A 17,022-nucleotide genomic window follows, 5' to 3' on the forward strand; every position below is an offset into this window, starting at 1 on the left:
GGGGACGCGCTCTAGCAGTGTAGCGTGACCCGGAACTTCCGGGTCTGCTGCTAGAGCGCGCATCCCTCGCGCTTCCCTCGCGCTTCCCTCACACTTCCCTGCCACCACCGCCACTGCCGCCACCGCCATCACCAGGAAAGCATGGGGAGGGGGGCTGCTGACATGGGAGTGGGTGGGGGGCTGCTGACATGGGAGGGGGGTGGGGGGCTGCTGACATGGGAGGGGGGCTGCTGACATGGGAGGGGGGCTGCTGACATGGGAGGCGGGCTGCTGACATGGGAGAGGGGTGGGGGGCTGCTGACATGGGAGAGGGGTGGGGGCTGCTGACATGGAATGGGCTTGGGTGACTGCTGACATATGGGGGGGCTGATGAAATGGAAGGGGTGGGGGGGCCTGCTGAAATGGAATGGGCTGGGGGGGCTCCTGAAATGGGCTGGGGGGCTGCTGCTATAGGCTGTGGGGGGGCTGCTGATATGGGCTGTGGGGAGCTGCTGAAATGGGCTGTGGGGCCCGACTTTGTTTTCCTTGTGAGGGGGGAGAGTGGTGTGAGTTGCAGGGGGGGGGGGGAGTGGTGTGAGTTGCAGGGGGGGAGAGTGGTGTGAGTTGCAGGGGGGGAGAGTGGTGTGAGTTGCAGGGGGGAGAGTGGTGTGAGTTGCAGGGGGGAGAGTGATGTGAGTTGCAGGGGGGGAGAGTGATGTGAGTTGCAGGGGGGAGAGTGATGTGAGTTGCAGGGGGGAGAGTGATGTGAGTTGCAGGGGGGAGAGTGATGTGAGTTGCAGGGGGTAGAATGATGTGAGTTGCAGGGGGGGAGAGTGATATGAGTTGCAGGCAGGGAGAGTGATGTGAGTTGCAGGGGGGGAGAATGATGTGAGTTGCAGTGGGGGAGAGTGATGTGAGTTACGGGGGGGGAGTGATGTGAGTTGCGCGAGGGAGAGTGATGTGAGGTGCAGAGGGGGGAGAGTGATGTGAGGTGCAGGGGGGAGTGTGATGTGAGGTGTAGGGGGGGGAGTGATGTGAGGTGCAGGGCGGGGAGTGATGTGAGGTGCAGGGGGGGGTGATGTGAGGTGCAGGGGGGGAGAGTGCTGTGAGGTGCAGGGGGGAGTGATATAAGGTGCAGGGGGGAGAATGATGTGAGGTGCAGGGGGGGTGGGACGTGTGTGGTGTGCAGGGGGTTATTGTGTGTTTGATGTGGAGGGGGAGTATTATGTGTGTGGGTGAGGGGGAGAGATGGGGGTATGAGAGATAGATGGGGAGTATTGCAAAGGTTGATAGTGAGGGGTTCTGGGGGAGATATGAGGATGATAATGAAGGGTGCTGGTGGTGATATGAAGATGATGATGAGGGGTGCTGGGGGAGATATCTGAGGATGATGAGAGGTGCTGGAGGTGAGATGATGATGATGATGATGATGATGATGATGATGATAGGTGTTGGAGGAGAGATGATGATGATGATGGTGATGATTTTACCCGTGCAGCCTAAAAAATTTTTCCTTGGAGCAGTTCGGCCCTTCTCACTTTACGAGTTGTGCAGGCCTGTGCTAGGTGATAATGGTGAAAAGCAGGGTTGCAGACCTGTCTAAGACATGTGAATGTGCTCACAAGTAATATTTGTATATGCTATATGGTGGAGGGTTTTTAGTCACCTTTTCACCCACCATAACTTAAATAATGTTTGGTGAAGACCTACTCATGTCTCAAGTTGCAAAGCCAGTACAACCAACCTCACACTGATGAGACCCACAAGGTCGAAACAGTCTGTCTGTGAGAGGGTTTATTGACTTTGCATCTCATCTCAAGCTGTGTTTAAAAGCTGTGTTTAAAGCAGCATGCATTGGCTTAAGGGTTTAACCATGTACAGTAATGTGGTCTTGAGACAAAAGGTGGCACTGTGTGCACATTTCCATGTAATTTCCCAGACTCCCTTGCTACCGTGGAAGCACTGTATGCTAGATGATAATGGTAAAAAGCAGGGTTGCAGACCTGTAAACTTACAAACAGTGCATATACTGTAGGAATGTTATCTGTGACTGAAACCTAACCCCCTCCCCCCCCCCCCCGTGTAGTATGCGATTTTTGACTTGAGGTGTTAAATAGTCCCTGAATGTTAGTGATGTAAGAGTGTGTGTGTGTGTATATATGTATGTATGTAAATATACATTGGTAAAGAGCCCACAGTGTATACAGCGCTTTACAAAAGGTGTGTGTGGAGTGAGAGTGTATTTTTGATTATTAAAGCCCTACAGAACGGTATCGTCTATTCATTTTTGATTATTAAAGCTTGGTTAATACGGTACGATCTCTCTCTTTCTCTTTCGCTTTCTCTCTTTCTCTCTCTCTCTCTTTCCCTCTTTCTCTTTCTCTCTCTTTTTCTCTCTCTTCAAATATATATATATATATATATATAATCAGAAGGAGCGGTTCACTCGGTGGTAAGTTCCCTAAGGGACCGTAATGTCAATATGTGAGATATACTGTATAAGAAATCAACCTTTTTCTTCCTTCAATATATATCCCCAGTGTCAGAGGAGGTGAGAACAGCTGGAGGCAGAAGGAGCTGTCGTTAACCCCAGCGGACCCCACAGCTGCACTGAAGAGATAGGGTCTTCCTTACTCCCCCTGCCTCGAATGCAGGCTCATAGATTTGAGACACCGTTGGAATAGACCTAACCGCAGATTGAATGAAAAAATTTTTCACCCTCCTTCTCTTCTCGCTACACAACTCATGTTAAATTACTATAGAGTAGGGTGGCCAAACTCAGTGGTCAAGAGTCACCAACCGGCCACGTTCTATGGATATCGCTGCTTCAGCATAAGTGGCTCAATCAGTGGCTCAGTTATTTTGATTGAGCCATCTATGCTGAAGCAGGGATATCCTTAAAACCTGACCTGTTGGTGGCTCTTAAGCACTGAGTTTGGCCACCCCTGCTACAGAGAAAGGGGCAGATTCAGACCTACTCAATCCACTAGGAACCCTATAATATGTACTATCCACGTCTGGTTACAGGTTGATCCAGTCCCGAGTTTATTTTCCTTCTTTCTTTCATAAGTCCTTCTAGTCCAGTCCTCAAGGGCCACCAACAGGTCAGGTTTTCAGGCTATCCCTGCTTCAGCACAGGTGACTCAATCAGTGGCTCAGTCAGAATGACTGCACCACCTGTGCTGAAGCAGGGATATCCTGGGGGACTGGAGTTGGCCGCCCCTGGCCTAGTTCATTCGAGACCTCCCAACTATGCAAACCTAACCCTATTCATTCATTTATTTTTAATCTGCACAGAGACAGGTAAACCTAGGGGATTGTCCCGGAGAGACTGAGCTGTATATTCAAATCATGTTTGGTGCTTATTGGAAGAATATGCATTGAACTTTTTAGGAACAGGAGGTTTCAAGCAAAATAATCAGAGATGTGAATTGGGAGGGAGGGAGAGGTGAGGAAATAGAGGGGAGACTGACATGAGTCACGTGGGGTATGTGACGTTTGCCAAAAAAAACATGTCTTTTTATCTTGTGAGGTTTTGAACTGGGAACATGGCTCATGATCAAAAAATAGATCGGAGGCCAATGTCACCAACAGGGCAAATAAAAACATCTACAAGGTTTTGGAACCAATTCCCTGTGGCATTGTGATTCGTAACAAAGGTTCTCTCATCTCTGCGTTCCCACCACACAGACACACAGGTAACAGGGTAAGAAGAATATATAAACAGCTTATGCCTAACACTGAACAAACATCTTGTACGTGAACAAAGGGAAGGTAGCACAGTGAGCACAATATGTACCTTTATCCTCTAGAACAGCGGATCTCAACTCCAGTCCTCAAGACCCCCCGACAGGTCAGGTTTCAAGGATATCCCTGCCTCAGCGCTGGTGGCTCAATCACTCCCTGCTTCAGCACAGGAGGCTCAATCAGTGACTGCGCCACTGATTGAGCCACCTGTGCTGAAGCAGGGATATCCTGAAACCCTGACCTGTTGGAGAGGGAGGCGGGGTGAGTTCAGACCCCCTGCTCTTGAACGTTCACTCTTTACAGGGGAAGATTATTCTCATTTACATAATTAACTTGATGGATCAGACAGCAGTGTATTTCTATGCCCTTTTGCAACACAAATGTTACCTTGTCAGGGAACCGTGACAATTATAAATGCATCCATCTTATTTGAACTTGCGTGACACCTCAATGCTTTCCTATCGCAAGGATTTGTGGTAATTAAAAACACGAGTACTGCATATTCCAGTGTACTCACGCACGGCAATCATGTGTTGCATTGACATTGTACTTCACACTTTGATCGACAACAGTGTGAAATACTTGTAGGTGGCATGTAAGTGAACACTGCGTCTTATAACTGATATTGTATCACAATGTACTGAAAAATACAGATGTGAACTGGGATAAACATTACTTGTTCTGTACAGGGTCTGAGATAAGCACTTTACCAATGGAAGGCGGTAATGTGGATTTGTACCCTTATATTTGTTCAACACAGGCTCGGTTGATTTTAATTAATGTACAATAGGAATACACATCGTCTTTTTCTCTTCGTTTCCTATTTATTATTTCACAGTCTGATTTTGATGTGATTTTCGTGCATGTATTATTTAATTGGTTTCTGAGCTCTCCGTAAGAATACCGCTCTTGCTTTCTTGCTTGAGCGAAATGTCACATCTTTAATCTGCAGGCCAGCGCTTTTTAGGCTAGTAACTGCTGAGTAATGTTGACGTGACTGCATGGCTCTGTGTATTCGGAGTCATGCAAATGGACATAAATCTACGAATGTGGGAATCATATAATACCATTCCTAGGGCAAGATTCACCAAGCTCCGTTAAACCAGGGCTCATACCGTGACGCTACCTAAAACACGAGCGGACATTGGGTTTCCTGAGGTTCGTAAATATCCTCAAAGCTAATTATATGCACACACAATGTCTATACTATCTCATTAGCATAGACTTATTGTCACTTTATTGTATCCTAACGTTGCATTATTTGCCAACAACGTGACATTAAGTATGAAAGCAGAGGAGCAGCATGGGAATGAAGATGCCCCACCCCCACATCTGATTGGCCTACTGTGCCCTGATTGGCTGACATGTCTCTGGGGAATTGTGGCGGGAAACATGTTGAGGCAGTTGCCAGGTAGAAGGAGTTTAGCTGAAAAGGGATTGGTCGGCAGGTTGTTGCTTGGCAGGTAGGCAGGTGAAGATGATTGGTTGGGGGAGTGGCGTTGCGTGGTTGGCCAAAGTTTTTGGCGGGAATTGTAAGTATAAATAGCGTGTTATGAGGCAGTGGGATTTATTGATAGTGTTAGGTTCCTGGCTGGCAGGATGAGCCATTGTTAATTAAGTGATATGTTTTTTTTTTTTTCTCTTTGCTGGAAGGCGAGTGGTTAAGGTTGTTCTGTGTATTAAAATAAATGTTGTTTTGAATGACTGTTTAATAAAATGTGCCGCGGCCTTACCAGCACCTTTAACATACCTGTGCCTGGTGTGATTGTTTCTTACAGTCAGTGTTGGGAGGTTTTAGGGGTTAGTGCATCATACAGTTACCATATCTCAGCATTACTCCTATCCAGACCCCAAAATAACTCTTTATGTTAAGATGAGATAACGCTATGTTAGTTCAATCACAACTGCGGTGTTACACCCATCCCGACCAAGCAAAGCCCTCTATCAGTGTCTGGATGTGAGTAACTCCAAGTAGGACCTGCAGAAACCTTAATATGCAATGTTATAACAACACCTCGTTTGCATATCATGGGAAAAGGGTTATGGGGTTAGGGTAAGGAGGGATTTTAGGGTAAGGGCTCTGATTGTGGGTTTTAGACTAAGGGGTTACGGTTTAACTTTTTAGGGTAAGGGGTTAGGGCTAGGTGTTTTAGCTAGGGGCTTTAGGGTAAGGAGGTAAAGCTAGGGGTTTTGGGGTATGGGGTTAAGGCTAGGGGTTTTAGGGTATGGGGTTAAGGCTAGGGGTTTTAGGGTAAGGGGTTAGGGTTATGGTTTTTATGGTAAAGGGCTAGGGGCTTTAGGGTGAAGATTAGCATTAGCATTAGGGGTTAAGATTAGGGTTTTAGGGTAAGGGTCAACGGTTTTGGTAAGTAATTAATGTTAGGGGCTTTTGGGGTAACAAGTAAGGTTTAGGGGTTACCTTCGCAGTGAGACGGCCGGCGGCACGCTGCCCTCAGTGATGGCGGTGAGTTGGCTGCAGTGAGTTGTCCGACCTAGACCGTTAGGAAAAGGAGTCCCTGCCCCGAAGAGCTTACAAGAGCTTATCATTATCACTAATGTCCAATGCAATTAAAGGTATGCTCTGTATGGGACAAAACATGACTTAATGTTATGCTATTGTCCTTTGAAGATACATCGTTTGTGTCAATGTGATGTTAAGTTAGGTCAACGCCATGTTAAGTGACTTAAAGTTTGTGAATCTGGGACCTCGCCTGTTGCACTTTATCAACACAACTCTTTCTATGCTGCAGAGAGATGTCTATAAAAAGCAAAGCAGAAACAAACTACCACATAGGGAGGGGCGGCTGATCACACAGTACTTAACAGAATGGGCCCCAGGCAGAGAAAACAGAAATCTATTTTTGAATGAACATCTATGCATACATCTTCCTATCTAATTATCGCAGCCTTTCTAAATCCAAACACTATACATGATGACATATGTCAGTGCAGTAACCTCTTGTTAAAGTGCCTCTTATGTGGGATTTCTATATTATTTATACTTAAAGGCTTGTATGTCACTTAAAACTGCACTTGTGCATGATTTCAAGCGTTTGATAAATTGTATCTATATGACATGACAAGGGCAGCATAGATTGTAAAAAAAAAAAAGTACAGAGATGATGTAGATTACTAAAATAAATCAATAGTCTCTCACTGAAGCAGATTAATAGTTTGTGATATTTGTAAATATATTGTTTTTACCTTATTTTGCCTTATTCTACAATTGTCAAATGAATGTTAAAGTTTGAGAAAAGCTAAATTGTACTTTTTACTTTAAGGCACAAAACAGATATCTTTTTTGGTAAATTAGGATAATTTAAGATCAGACATTTGTTACCAATTATTGCCATTATTAGGCTTTTTATTGTGATGAACTTGGAAGCAACAATTTCCTTTACTTGGATGTGTATCAGCAAAACACTGTCTCTTATGAACTCATGAGAGAGCTATTTTCATGAACAGCAATGTCTAATGTGTCCAAAATCTTTACATACCTCTTTGTATTTTATCACAGGTGAATTGGTCAGGGAGTATGATGTTAGGAATATAATGAACGAGAAGGGAATGTAAGTGGGTTATTAATGCAAGGGCAAATAATAAATCCCATAACAATATGTAATTAGATAATGTTTGTACTAAAACAGCATTGGGTTTTGTGGCCAGCCAAGGATGTAAGTTAGGAAATGGGAAACAGGAATTCAAGACATGGTGGAGTCTCCATGGGTATGATGTAGTAGGGAGTAGAGAGCATTGAACAAGACCTTTAAGTAAAAGCTACATTTTTATTTTCCAGTGTAACTGTTAGGCCTTCTCTTGATAACAATATATCTTGCACATTTGCTCCACATTGGTTTCAGGAGTAGTCACTTGAGAGAATCACCAGTTATCTGAACAAGGTCAGGTAGATGTTGCAAAATATCAATGTTCGTTCTGGGTCCCAAATGTGTACTAAGTCTTTGTCTGAATGGGTTTCATTTCAATTGTCTCAGTTAAAAAAAAGTGAAGGTTTTTTTTTTGTAATGGTAAATCATCCAGTCCACAATATCCGTCATCTCTGAAGATCTATATTCAAATTCTGTCAGGGACGTTAAGTGAAATAAATTTTGCATTCCTCAAGCCAGTGCATTCATTAATAGTCAACATTCTATATGTCAGACAATGTTCGCTGCGAAGTACAATAATAACAGAGAACGCTGCAAAGCAAATGTGATCTGCAGTGCTGAGAGTCCTGAATGGCTTCACATAAGCCCTTGATTAACATTTTCAGAGTCCTATGTGGCAGCAAGTGTTGAAATTTTAATGACTACTGTTTATTCTGGATGCACGGTTCATGGCTGGAAGGTGACTTGATTCTTGTGTATCAGAAGGCAGTGAATCTCTTTTAGGAATGGCTGTTGGTGTCTTAACTATAGGGTATGGTTCCGGATTATAACATATTTGCAAGATGCACAGGTGGTTCAGTAAAAGGTGGATAGAAAGAATAAGGATTTTTCTGCATGAATCTATTAATCTATGCATATAAGGGGAGAAAGGATGGTTGAATCTTAGAAACTCAAGACACATTACATACCTGGGTTAACATGCACTATACTAAAAAGGTACATCTAATAGGAAGACTTGTATTCGACTAGGTAGCTGAGATAGAATGACAGGTGAGGCACATAAAACTTTCCCCTCATAGACCAGAGGGATCTTTTATTGAATTTCAGATCCCTCTTGTGGTTAAGAAGCTAAAGGTCATTGTGATAGCTTATGCATGCGGACAGTACTATACTGTGGAAATAGCACTATATTGCAGTTTGGTAATCAAACAAGCTTTATAAAGCCTTTACAAGCTCGTCATCTCCACTACTTATCTGCAGCCAAGTTAAGGACATGTTTGCATCCCTAAAGTCTAAAAATAATAAGATTACTTTCAGTAGGAAATATTACTATCCACTAGTTTGGTTTAATAGAGTTGCTTATATGTACCTGGTTATGTAGCTCTTTTTTTTTTTCCACATCTGTAATATAGCTTTTCAGAATGAAGTGAAATCGAGACATTGTAATTAGATTGTACAGAATCACTGAACAATATGTCATTAAATGAAAGAGAAATCAAGTCGATCTGTGCCTGCCCTGGTATGGCTTTGACGCAATGTGAAATCACAAGATGCAACTACAGAACGCTCAGGACTCAAGCAAAAGGTTAGAGTACAAGAAGGACCTGACTAGGCATTTTTTTGCATTTTTAGTGCTGGACCCTAAGAAGGGTGTGAGGCAAACCATTGAACATTTTTTTCTGACAATACAACTGTCCAGAATACTGCAGTTTTTTCTTAACTGTCTCAAATGAGTAAATCTCTCAGTAGCTTCACGCACATCTTTTTGAAGTTGCATTTGTATTCTTTATTTCTAAGGGCCACATCCAAAAAGCTTAGTTACTTCAGGGAAAATAATGTGACGTTACCTACTGTAAGTAGGTAATGGATGTTATTTTCCCTGAATTTAACAGGTATCGTCAAAGCTAAATATAAAGCAAAAAACAACGGCTCTTAGTGATCTCATTATCATACATTTAACACCATGGGAAGTTAGCACTGCCTTGCTTTAGGCTTAACATCATGTTATTTGAAGCTCTCACCCAAAGGCGTCATTTCTGCCATCTAGACCCTGAATAGGTGTTTTATTAAAGTTAAATAAGAGAAGACAGGAGAGGAAAAGAACCCTGTAAATAACAATATGATAGTTAAATCAGACCTATCTGTGATCTTACACTTATCCAGACCATGCCAAGTTTAGCTATGACCTAACTAATGTATCGTTAAATCCCTCCGTTAACTATAACGGAGCTCTGTGGATATGCCTTGTTACAGGGAACACCTTTTTTTGCATATCATTAACACTAACATCCATTATAGTAATGCAAGGGCAAGTTACGGCTGAAAACAGCACTTAACTCAGTGTGCTTTGAAGATACCCATTAGCACTTAACGAGATGTTAACTTAAGTTAACATCTCGTTATGACAATAATAGAGCTTTGTGGCTCTGGGCCTAAGTGTATCAGAAATTGTTAATACCTCAGACTTACTAAAAGCAATGCCTATAGACCACTTACTACTTAAAAAGTAGAATTTTAGATAAGAAAACTCAAACCTTTGGTTCAACCTTTTGTGTGGAAAAGATCCCCAATTAGAAAAATACAACTGTTTTGGATAAACCAAGAAGTTCCCACGGTCTCTCCCCAGGCCGTTCCCTATTCATAGAAGTAAAAGTGTTCTTTTGATGTTGCCTTTGAAGCAGGAGACCCCAGTATGAGATCTAGCTATGGCCTCTTGTGCCTTTGGTTAATACACATTATCTCATTATATCGCTGATATAAAATGAATAGATTGTATGTTCTTCTAGCTAGGCTTTCCTTGTAGCTGTACTCTATTATAGAGTATGCTACATCTCATTCTTCATTTGATGTATTATTTTTAGTATCCATCTGTGTTGCATACATTCCAAATAAGGGAATATGTTCAATGCTTCTCAAGAATCAAGACAGATTGCGTTCACTAAAACATGTCTTACATTCACTATATTTTGCTTCATGAATAAATTTATACTCAGCTACACATTGTATACTTTAGGTCAAACTTGTTCAAACCGGTATATATTTTACAACATTAAAAAAACTACTATATTGCAAAGTAAAACAAATCAATTGAACCTACCAAAATATATTATTCTCCTTGGGATACAACTAAGGAAAATGTTAAATGAAAGGTTTTGGGACATATTAACTGAGCAATGGTAAGCCATAAGCACCTTACATTCACTTAAGTATGCTGTAAAATGTGTAATACCCCAGCACCACTTAGTAAATATAGTCCAAATCTGCAGCGAAATGGTTTGGGAATAGAATAAAACATAGGACCTAGCACGGACGAAAGGAAAAACAACACTGGTCAACAAATAATGGTAACCTAAGGTGATAGAGAAACATATATCCTTCAGTTCACAGCTGGGGTCATTCGGTAGAACAAAATATTCACAGATTTCAAATGATTTGGGATCTAACAGATCAGCAGAGATACAGGTCACAATGTAGCATTGCTGTTTAAAAAAACTGTTTTGATAATGTATCCAATGAATTTACTAACTTGCAAGCTTTACTATACAATAACCTCACCACCATTTTGTTCATATTGAATGGGTATCCTAGAGCACATTACAATCAGAAATGATGGCACAATTATGTGACCACACTATTAATCCCTAAAATATCTGATGGTCAAAAAGCAAATTCCTTTATTATAAAGTTAAACTTTGATGTTTTTCTATTGTTCCCTCAAAGATCACTGTTTTCCAATATTGTCATATATTTTACATACTGTAGGTGCAAAATAGCAAAGTTGCCAATCTAAACCTTACCAAGATGTATTGCTTAACTACCCTATATGGACGATTGTTGCTACTATGCTACTTAAAAACAGAACACATTGACATCAATGTATCCTCCAGATTTGTTATAAATATAGTCTTTAATACGAATTAAAAAAAAACAAATGTTAACTGCAACTTCTTCACAACTCAGTTTAAGAGCGTCTGTACTTCCCAGTTCTTAGTAGGTTATAGTAGGAAGGCTATTCTTTAAAGTGATATTATTTGATATTTCAAACAAACTGAAACGTCAGTGCTGAAATCCCAACACATGCACTAGGACAGAAATGGTCATTTTGGCATGTTTCTGCTATGTTGAGACTGTATAAAATATTGTTTTCTTATATTTCTATTCTACTGACCATATGCCACAATATACATATTGATTATTATTATTATTATTATTATTATTTTAAAGCCAGTTATATGAAGCGCACAATGTCCTTAGCTCTATACAGCTTCAACATACACACCTTAAAAAGTCGTTAACTGGGACCTATGAAAGTTACTTCTCACAGTAAATATGAGCCTGGTGCTTACCTGTACCACTCCAGACCCTTCTCATAGTTCCTATCAAAGAAATGAGGTTCTACTCCAACTGCTCTGACATCAGGATGAGCCCGCAGAGCTTCCAGGAGAGCCCGCGTACCTCCTTTCTTCACCCCTATAATGATTGCCTGGGGTAGCTTCTTGTCCCCATACTCCGGTGTGCTGTTAGAAGGGAACCGTCTGCCGAGCTCTTCCTCTGTAGTGCTGGATTCCTGAGGATCTCTCTCCAGAAACCCAGTCTGAGATTCAGGGATCATTTCTGTGGCAGCCAAAGGAGTGTGGTCCCAGCTGGAAATATGTGGCGGGTAGGGGTAAGTTTCATACCCTGCAGGGGCAGAAGATGCTGAGGACTCCCCTGAACTGAAAGCAGAGAGACCTGTGTAAGGTTTGCCAGGACCTCGGTTGGGGTCTTTAGTTCTGAGATCTAACTCAGCTGAAGCCGGTGGTGAGGCGCTGTCCTCGGTGCTGAAATCCTGCCCTGGTGGTAAGCCGCTGTCCGCAGTGCTGAAGTCCGGCGCCGGGGGAAAGGCGCTGTCCGCAGTGCTGAAACTTGGTCCTGGAGAGGAGTCAGGAGTGCTAACCACACCCGTTAGCCTTGGGGCAGAGGGGGGCAAAGGAGCACCGGACCCGCTCACACCAACAGCAGAGGCAGCGCTGGATCTCAGGGCTGGGGAGGGGAGGGCAGTGCTGGGGGCAAACGGTGAGACAGACACGCTGGGTGCAGGAGCGCTGTCCGCGGTGCTGCTGAGCCGGAGGGATGAGAGAGACCCGCTGGACCTGTCCGAGGTGCTGAACCCTACCAATGCAGGCGGCGGCGCAGAGGCGCCTGACCCGGCAGAGTCCCCCGGGCTCCTGGACTGTGTCGTCCGACCGGTAAGTAGAGAAGGAGCCCGGCTCTCAGGTCGGGATTGGCCGGAGAAAGCCTGACCACCTGCCCCAGGTGTGGTGCTAGGGGTCGCAGACGGGGGGGCCTTACTCTTCGGTCCAGCGGATAGCGCAGGAGATCTCTGCAGGTCCCCGGCCTGGGGTTTTAGGGAGGCAGTTCTGATAGTGCCGACCGGGCTGCCCCCGGGCTCCGGCTGCAGGAAGGAGGCGCCCGCGTCCTGCAGGGGGAACTGCAGCGAGGTGTAGCAGCTGAGCAGGCTGTAGAAGAGGTAAGTGACGGACAGGGAGAGGGTGAAGAGGAACACAAGTTTGCGAGGAGCCGTGGGAGAGAGCAGGGCAGTACCGGGCCACCACGGGGCCATCGCGGATCGCCAGCCCCGGACCAGCAGACATGGTGTCAGCCGAACTCGTGCATTGAGCCGCCACAAGAAACAGCTCCGGGTGGAGAGAGTTGCTTGGGTGTCAGGGGGCTAGGGGAGGGGAGGGGGGGGTGTAACTGGGTCAGTACCGGCGAACGCAGCCTGCCGCCGGCTCTCAGCGCCTCCTGCTCCACCTGCTCCAGGCGCAGAGCTGCTGCCCATGGAGCAGCAGATCCCCCCGTAGGTTGTAATTCCGCAGCTGCCGGTGGGGGGTCGGGAGAGGAGACATCACGGGCAACCGGTTTCCGTTAACAGGGACACCGGGCGCTAGCAGCGCCAGCCCATCCACGCCTGTGCAAAGCCAGAGTTGTATAGCAAGGTGTCTCCATGCAACGGTCCCCAGTGCCCGGTCACTCCGCCTGTTGCAGACAGGCCGGTTCCCTGAACAGCAGCAGGAACTTTAAATCGTGCGAGAGACGCATCTGTGGGTCCAGCCCGGTTCTGCGGGAGGCACCAAGCTGGACTCCGCCTCTTCTACATGTAGACTCGCCCAGCAATGTGCCTGGCAGAGCCCTCACCTGCTCCCTGTCACTAAGCCCTCGCCCTCTGAGCACACACTCTAAACTTGCAGGGAATGAGAGAACTGCGTGGTAGGCAGCAGCAGGGCGCAGGCTTTCTCACCTGCACACAAGGGACAAGGGGAGAGCACCCTGAGGTGACTAAAAAAATAAGGGGCAGGGAGGGGAGGGGATATATTACATTCTTACAGCTGCATAACTTGTACAAATAAACATTGAGTAAAACTTAGATAGGAAATAGTTAGACTGTTTTCTTTGCTTAATATTGTGCTTAAATAATAGTGCAAAGACCCTGACGTGTTGCTAAATCCACTAACCCAGGGGCTGCGGTGTTTGCTGTAAATATATTTATATCATGCTTAGAAACCCTTTTGTTAGAAAATCTCGAAATATATAGAAATACGTATTTATATAATTATGATTGCCATCTTAATTATATATTCTACTACTATATTTTACTACTGGTGGTAGTGGTGGTGGTGGTGGTGGTAGGGGGGGATGGGAAGGGGGATCTAATGGTCACAGTAGCACTGTCAGCTGGTATCTGATGGTGGTGTCTGAAGAAACCCTAACCCCAAATTATAAAGACCGTATGCTAGTCACAATACGCTGTATCCTTTTGCAAGCCTTATAGTAAGTGTTTTTTTTTTCTATACCCTATTATGCCATCTGGATGCATACTATTCAGATTGTACAAGCAATGAATATATTTGCGTTGAGATACTCTATAAAACATCACTTCAACTGTCATACTGTATCTGGCTGTACAGTAGCTTAACGTTTTCATCCAGCTTCATAACACTCCATTCTCTATTCCATTCCTATCTCTCTCCCTCTGAGTAAATGAACATATTTGATATTTCTATACAGTACCTACAGTGCACACACATGCATAGAGAAGGAGAGAGAATGAGGGGGATGTGCAAGGTTCAAGTAAAACTTGAATCGGTAGCTTGTTGTGCTATCCTGACAATTAGAACCAATGCTTGGAATTTGTTTCCTGTAAACATGTGGTGTTGAAATCTCCATCTGTCACTTCGCACAACATGAGAAACATCTGGAAAATAATAAATATTGTCTCTATATTTACCAGATATCAAGTGACAAAACAAGGAAATGCTAACAAGTCAGATCAAGGGCTCAGACTGCTCCTGGACTGAACACAAGCTCTTTGCTGCTCCCAGCTGGACATATTTTTCTCCAGATCAAACAAACAAAAAATCTCTTATAATACATTTTATATTAGGCTTACTGGAGATTTTTTTTAGAAAGTGGGGTTATAAGGTGGACTCACTTTCTTCTTAGAACAAATGCATTCATATACCAACCAGTGATCCTTATATAATATACTTTTTCATTATTTTCAATACTAAACATTATATGTTATAATCAATTAATTAGAAACAATACACTATATTTACTTTTTGTAAAATATCTGTTTGCCTAATATTTTCACATACAGTACACTATATATATATAATATGTAATATGTAATATATAATATATATTATATATAATGTGTATATTTAAATAATCACTTTCACCTTCAGTCCTTGTGTCCCCAGTGCTGGATGAAGTCCTCCCAGTAATCTTCTAGGTACTGTGGTTGTAAGCCTCTCTTCTCCATGTTGTTCCAACACATTTTCCAAAATATCATCCTCCCATCTTACTTGTCGTCAGACTTTTAATACCCCTTAGAATCCAGTTGAGTATCATCTTCATCCAACGATGGTCATTCCTTCTTGTGTGATAGGACAGTCCCACTGTCATTTCAATTTCTTCACCCTTGCTTTACATCCGAACCCATTCATTCTTTTTCCTGTCTCTTCGGGTAATACCCAGAATACATCTCTCCATACCTCTTTGAGTTGTCTGAAGCTTCTGAATAATCTTCACAATCAGGGTCAAAGTTTCACATCCATAGGTGAGCACTGCAGAATATACTGGTCTAAGGCTTTCCTCTTTAGGCACCTTTGGAAGATTGTTTTTTTTTTCTTTCCAAAAGCACCCTGTATACTGTACATATACTGTAAATATATATTTATAAATGATCAGTAGTATTTGTCAATGTTTTCTTTTACTGTATTTACCTTTATCTAATTTATATTATGTTTTTTTTTAATATCAATAAATTACTTGTTTAAAAACCATGCAGTCACAGGGGGGGTGGGGGGAAGTGATGTGTTAACACTATCACTGCCAGAGCTGCCCATCATGCAATATGTTATAATCACCGCTGGCAGGAAAAGGGATGTCTCCCAAAAAGAAAAATGTTGTTTTGCATTTTTTTTCCCTTTTCCACTTTTCTGCCGTTTATGACAATTGGAGACTTTGATACCATCAGATTCTCAAGTTAGATAGAATTGTTCTGTGCATCATCACCTACAGTACAATCTGGGATTAGCTGTGGCGACCTTAGTCTTTCACTTCTTTCCCTTTCTCTCCCACCTCTGTTTACCTCTGGGGTTTTACAGGATAACAAACATATACGGCCATGCTTACTAAAGGGTGCTTTGCCTTAAGACATCATAAGACAATTGAATGGCCAGAAGATGTCTTCTGGCACCTGAAGGAATCTTATGGCCTAGCATTGCTTAGTCAATATGGTCCATAATACGTTGTGCCCGCATCCCATCATAAATTAGTTTTTGCATGTAATGTAATAAAATGGACTAGGGATGAGAAGTGAGACAGGTTTTCAGATTTGTGTGTGTAGACCCAGAACTTGATGTTGGACTAGCTAAGGACTACTGTAGCTATTTCTTACCCCCCAAAATATGGCACTGTACTAGAAGTGGGATGAAAGGAATTTGTTAAGCAATCCTAGGAAAATATGCTGCCTTGAAGAGACAGGACATAAAACGTGTGTGAATATACATACGGATGTAAGGCAAAAAGGGATTAAACACTAATAAATGCACTGAAAGTGTTGTTTACATTGTCCTGAGTGAGCAATCAAGCAGACAGTGGTGGGAAGTGCAGAGAAAGCTCTTGGTTAATCCTGAGTATTGCCATTAATAAAGTGAATTGCTGTTTACACGTCTCCTGGTCTAACATTAAGCAGGCTGCATCAACCAACGCTTTCAATCAATTAGCTTGCATTATTCACAGCACATCATTAAATAATCAACAACAGCCTAGTTTGCTGGAAAGATCCCTAAGCGGCATTGTTGGTGAAATGTGCAATTGTGAACACAAAGTCAAAGAGTCTGGCTGTTTAATATATAATCAGCGCGGTGGCCTGTAGGTGGCAGAAGACTGAAGATGTCAAAGTTCACCCAGTTCTGCTGTTCAATATCATTACCCATTAAATCAGGAGTGGCCAACTCCAGTCCTCAAGAACCATCAACAAGACAGGTTTTAAGGATATCCCTGCTTCAGCACAGGTGGCTCAATCAGTGGCTCAATCTTCGACTGAGCCACTGTTTGAGCCACCTGTGCTGAAGCAGGGATATCCTCAAAACCTGACCTGTTGGTGGCCCTTGAGGACTGGAGTTGTCCTCCCCTGCATTAG

The 17,022-nt window shown here is 43.3% G+C and overlaps 1 protein-coding gene across 1 annotated transcript in view; it reads right to left on the minus strand.

The window, feature by feature from the left end:
• The window catches only part of LOC142463193 (uncharacterized), a 131,839-nt gene extending 118,384 nt beyond the window's left edge, over window positions 1-13,455 (minus strand). Inside the window, exon 1 of the mRNA XM_075565630.1 lies at window positions 11,678-13,455. Within this exon, the coding sequence (XP_075421745.1) occupies window positions 11,678-12,933 (1,256 nt within the window). The 5' untranslated portion in view covers window positions 12,934-13,455. The remainder of the gene's footprint in view (window positions 1-11,677) is intronic.
• Window positions 13,456-17,022: the final 3,567 nt, after the last annotated feature.

The sequence above is a fragment of the Ascaphus truei genome, chromosome 11 (genome assembly GCF_040206685.1).
Source record: "Ascaphus truei isolate aAscTru1 chromosome 11, aAscTru1.hap1, whole genome shotgun sequence".
Taxonomy (NCBI): Eukaryota; Metazoa; Chordata; class Amphibia; order Anura; family Ascaphidae; genus Ascaphus; species Ascaphus truei.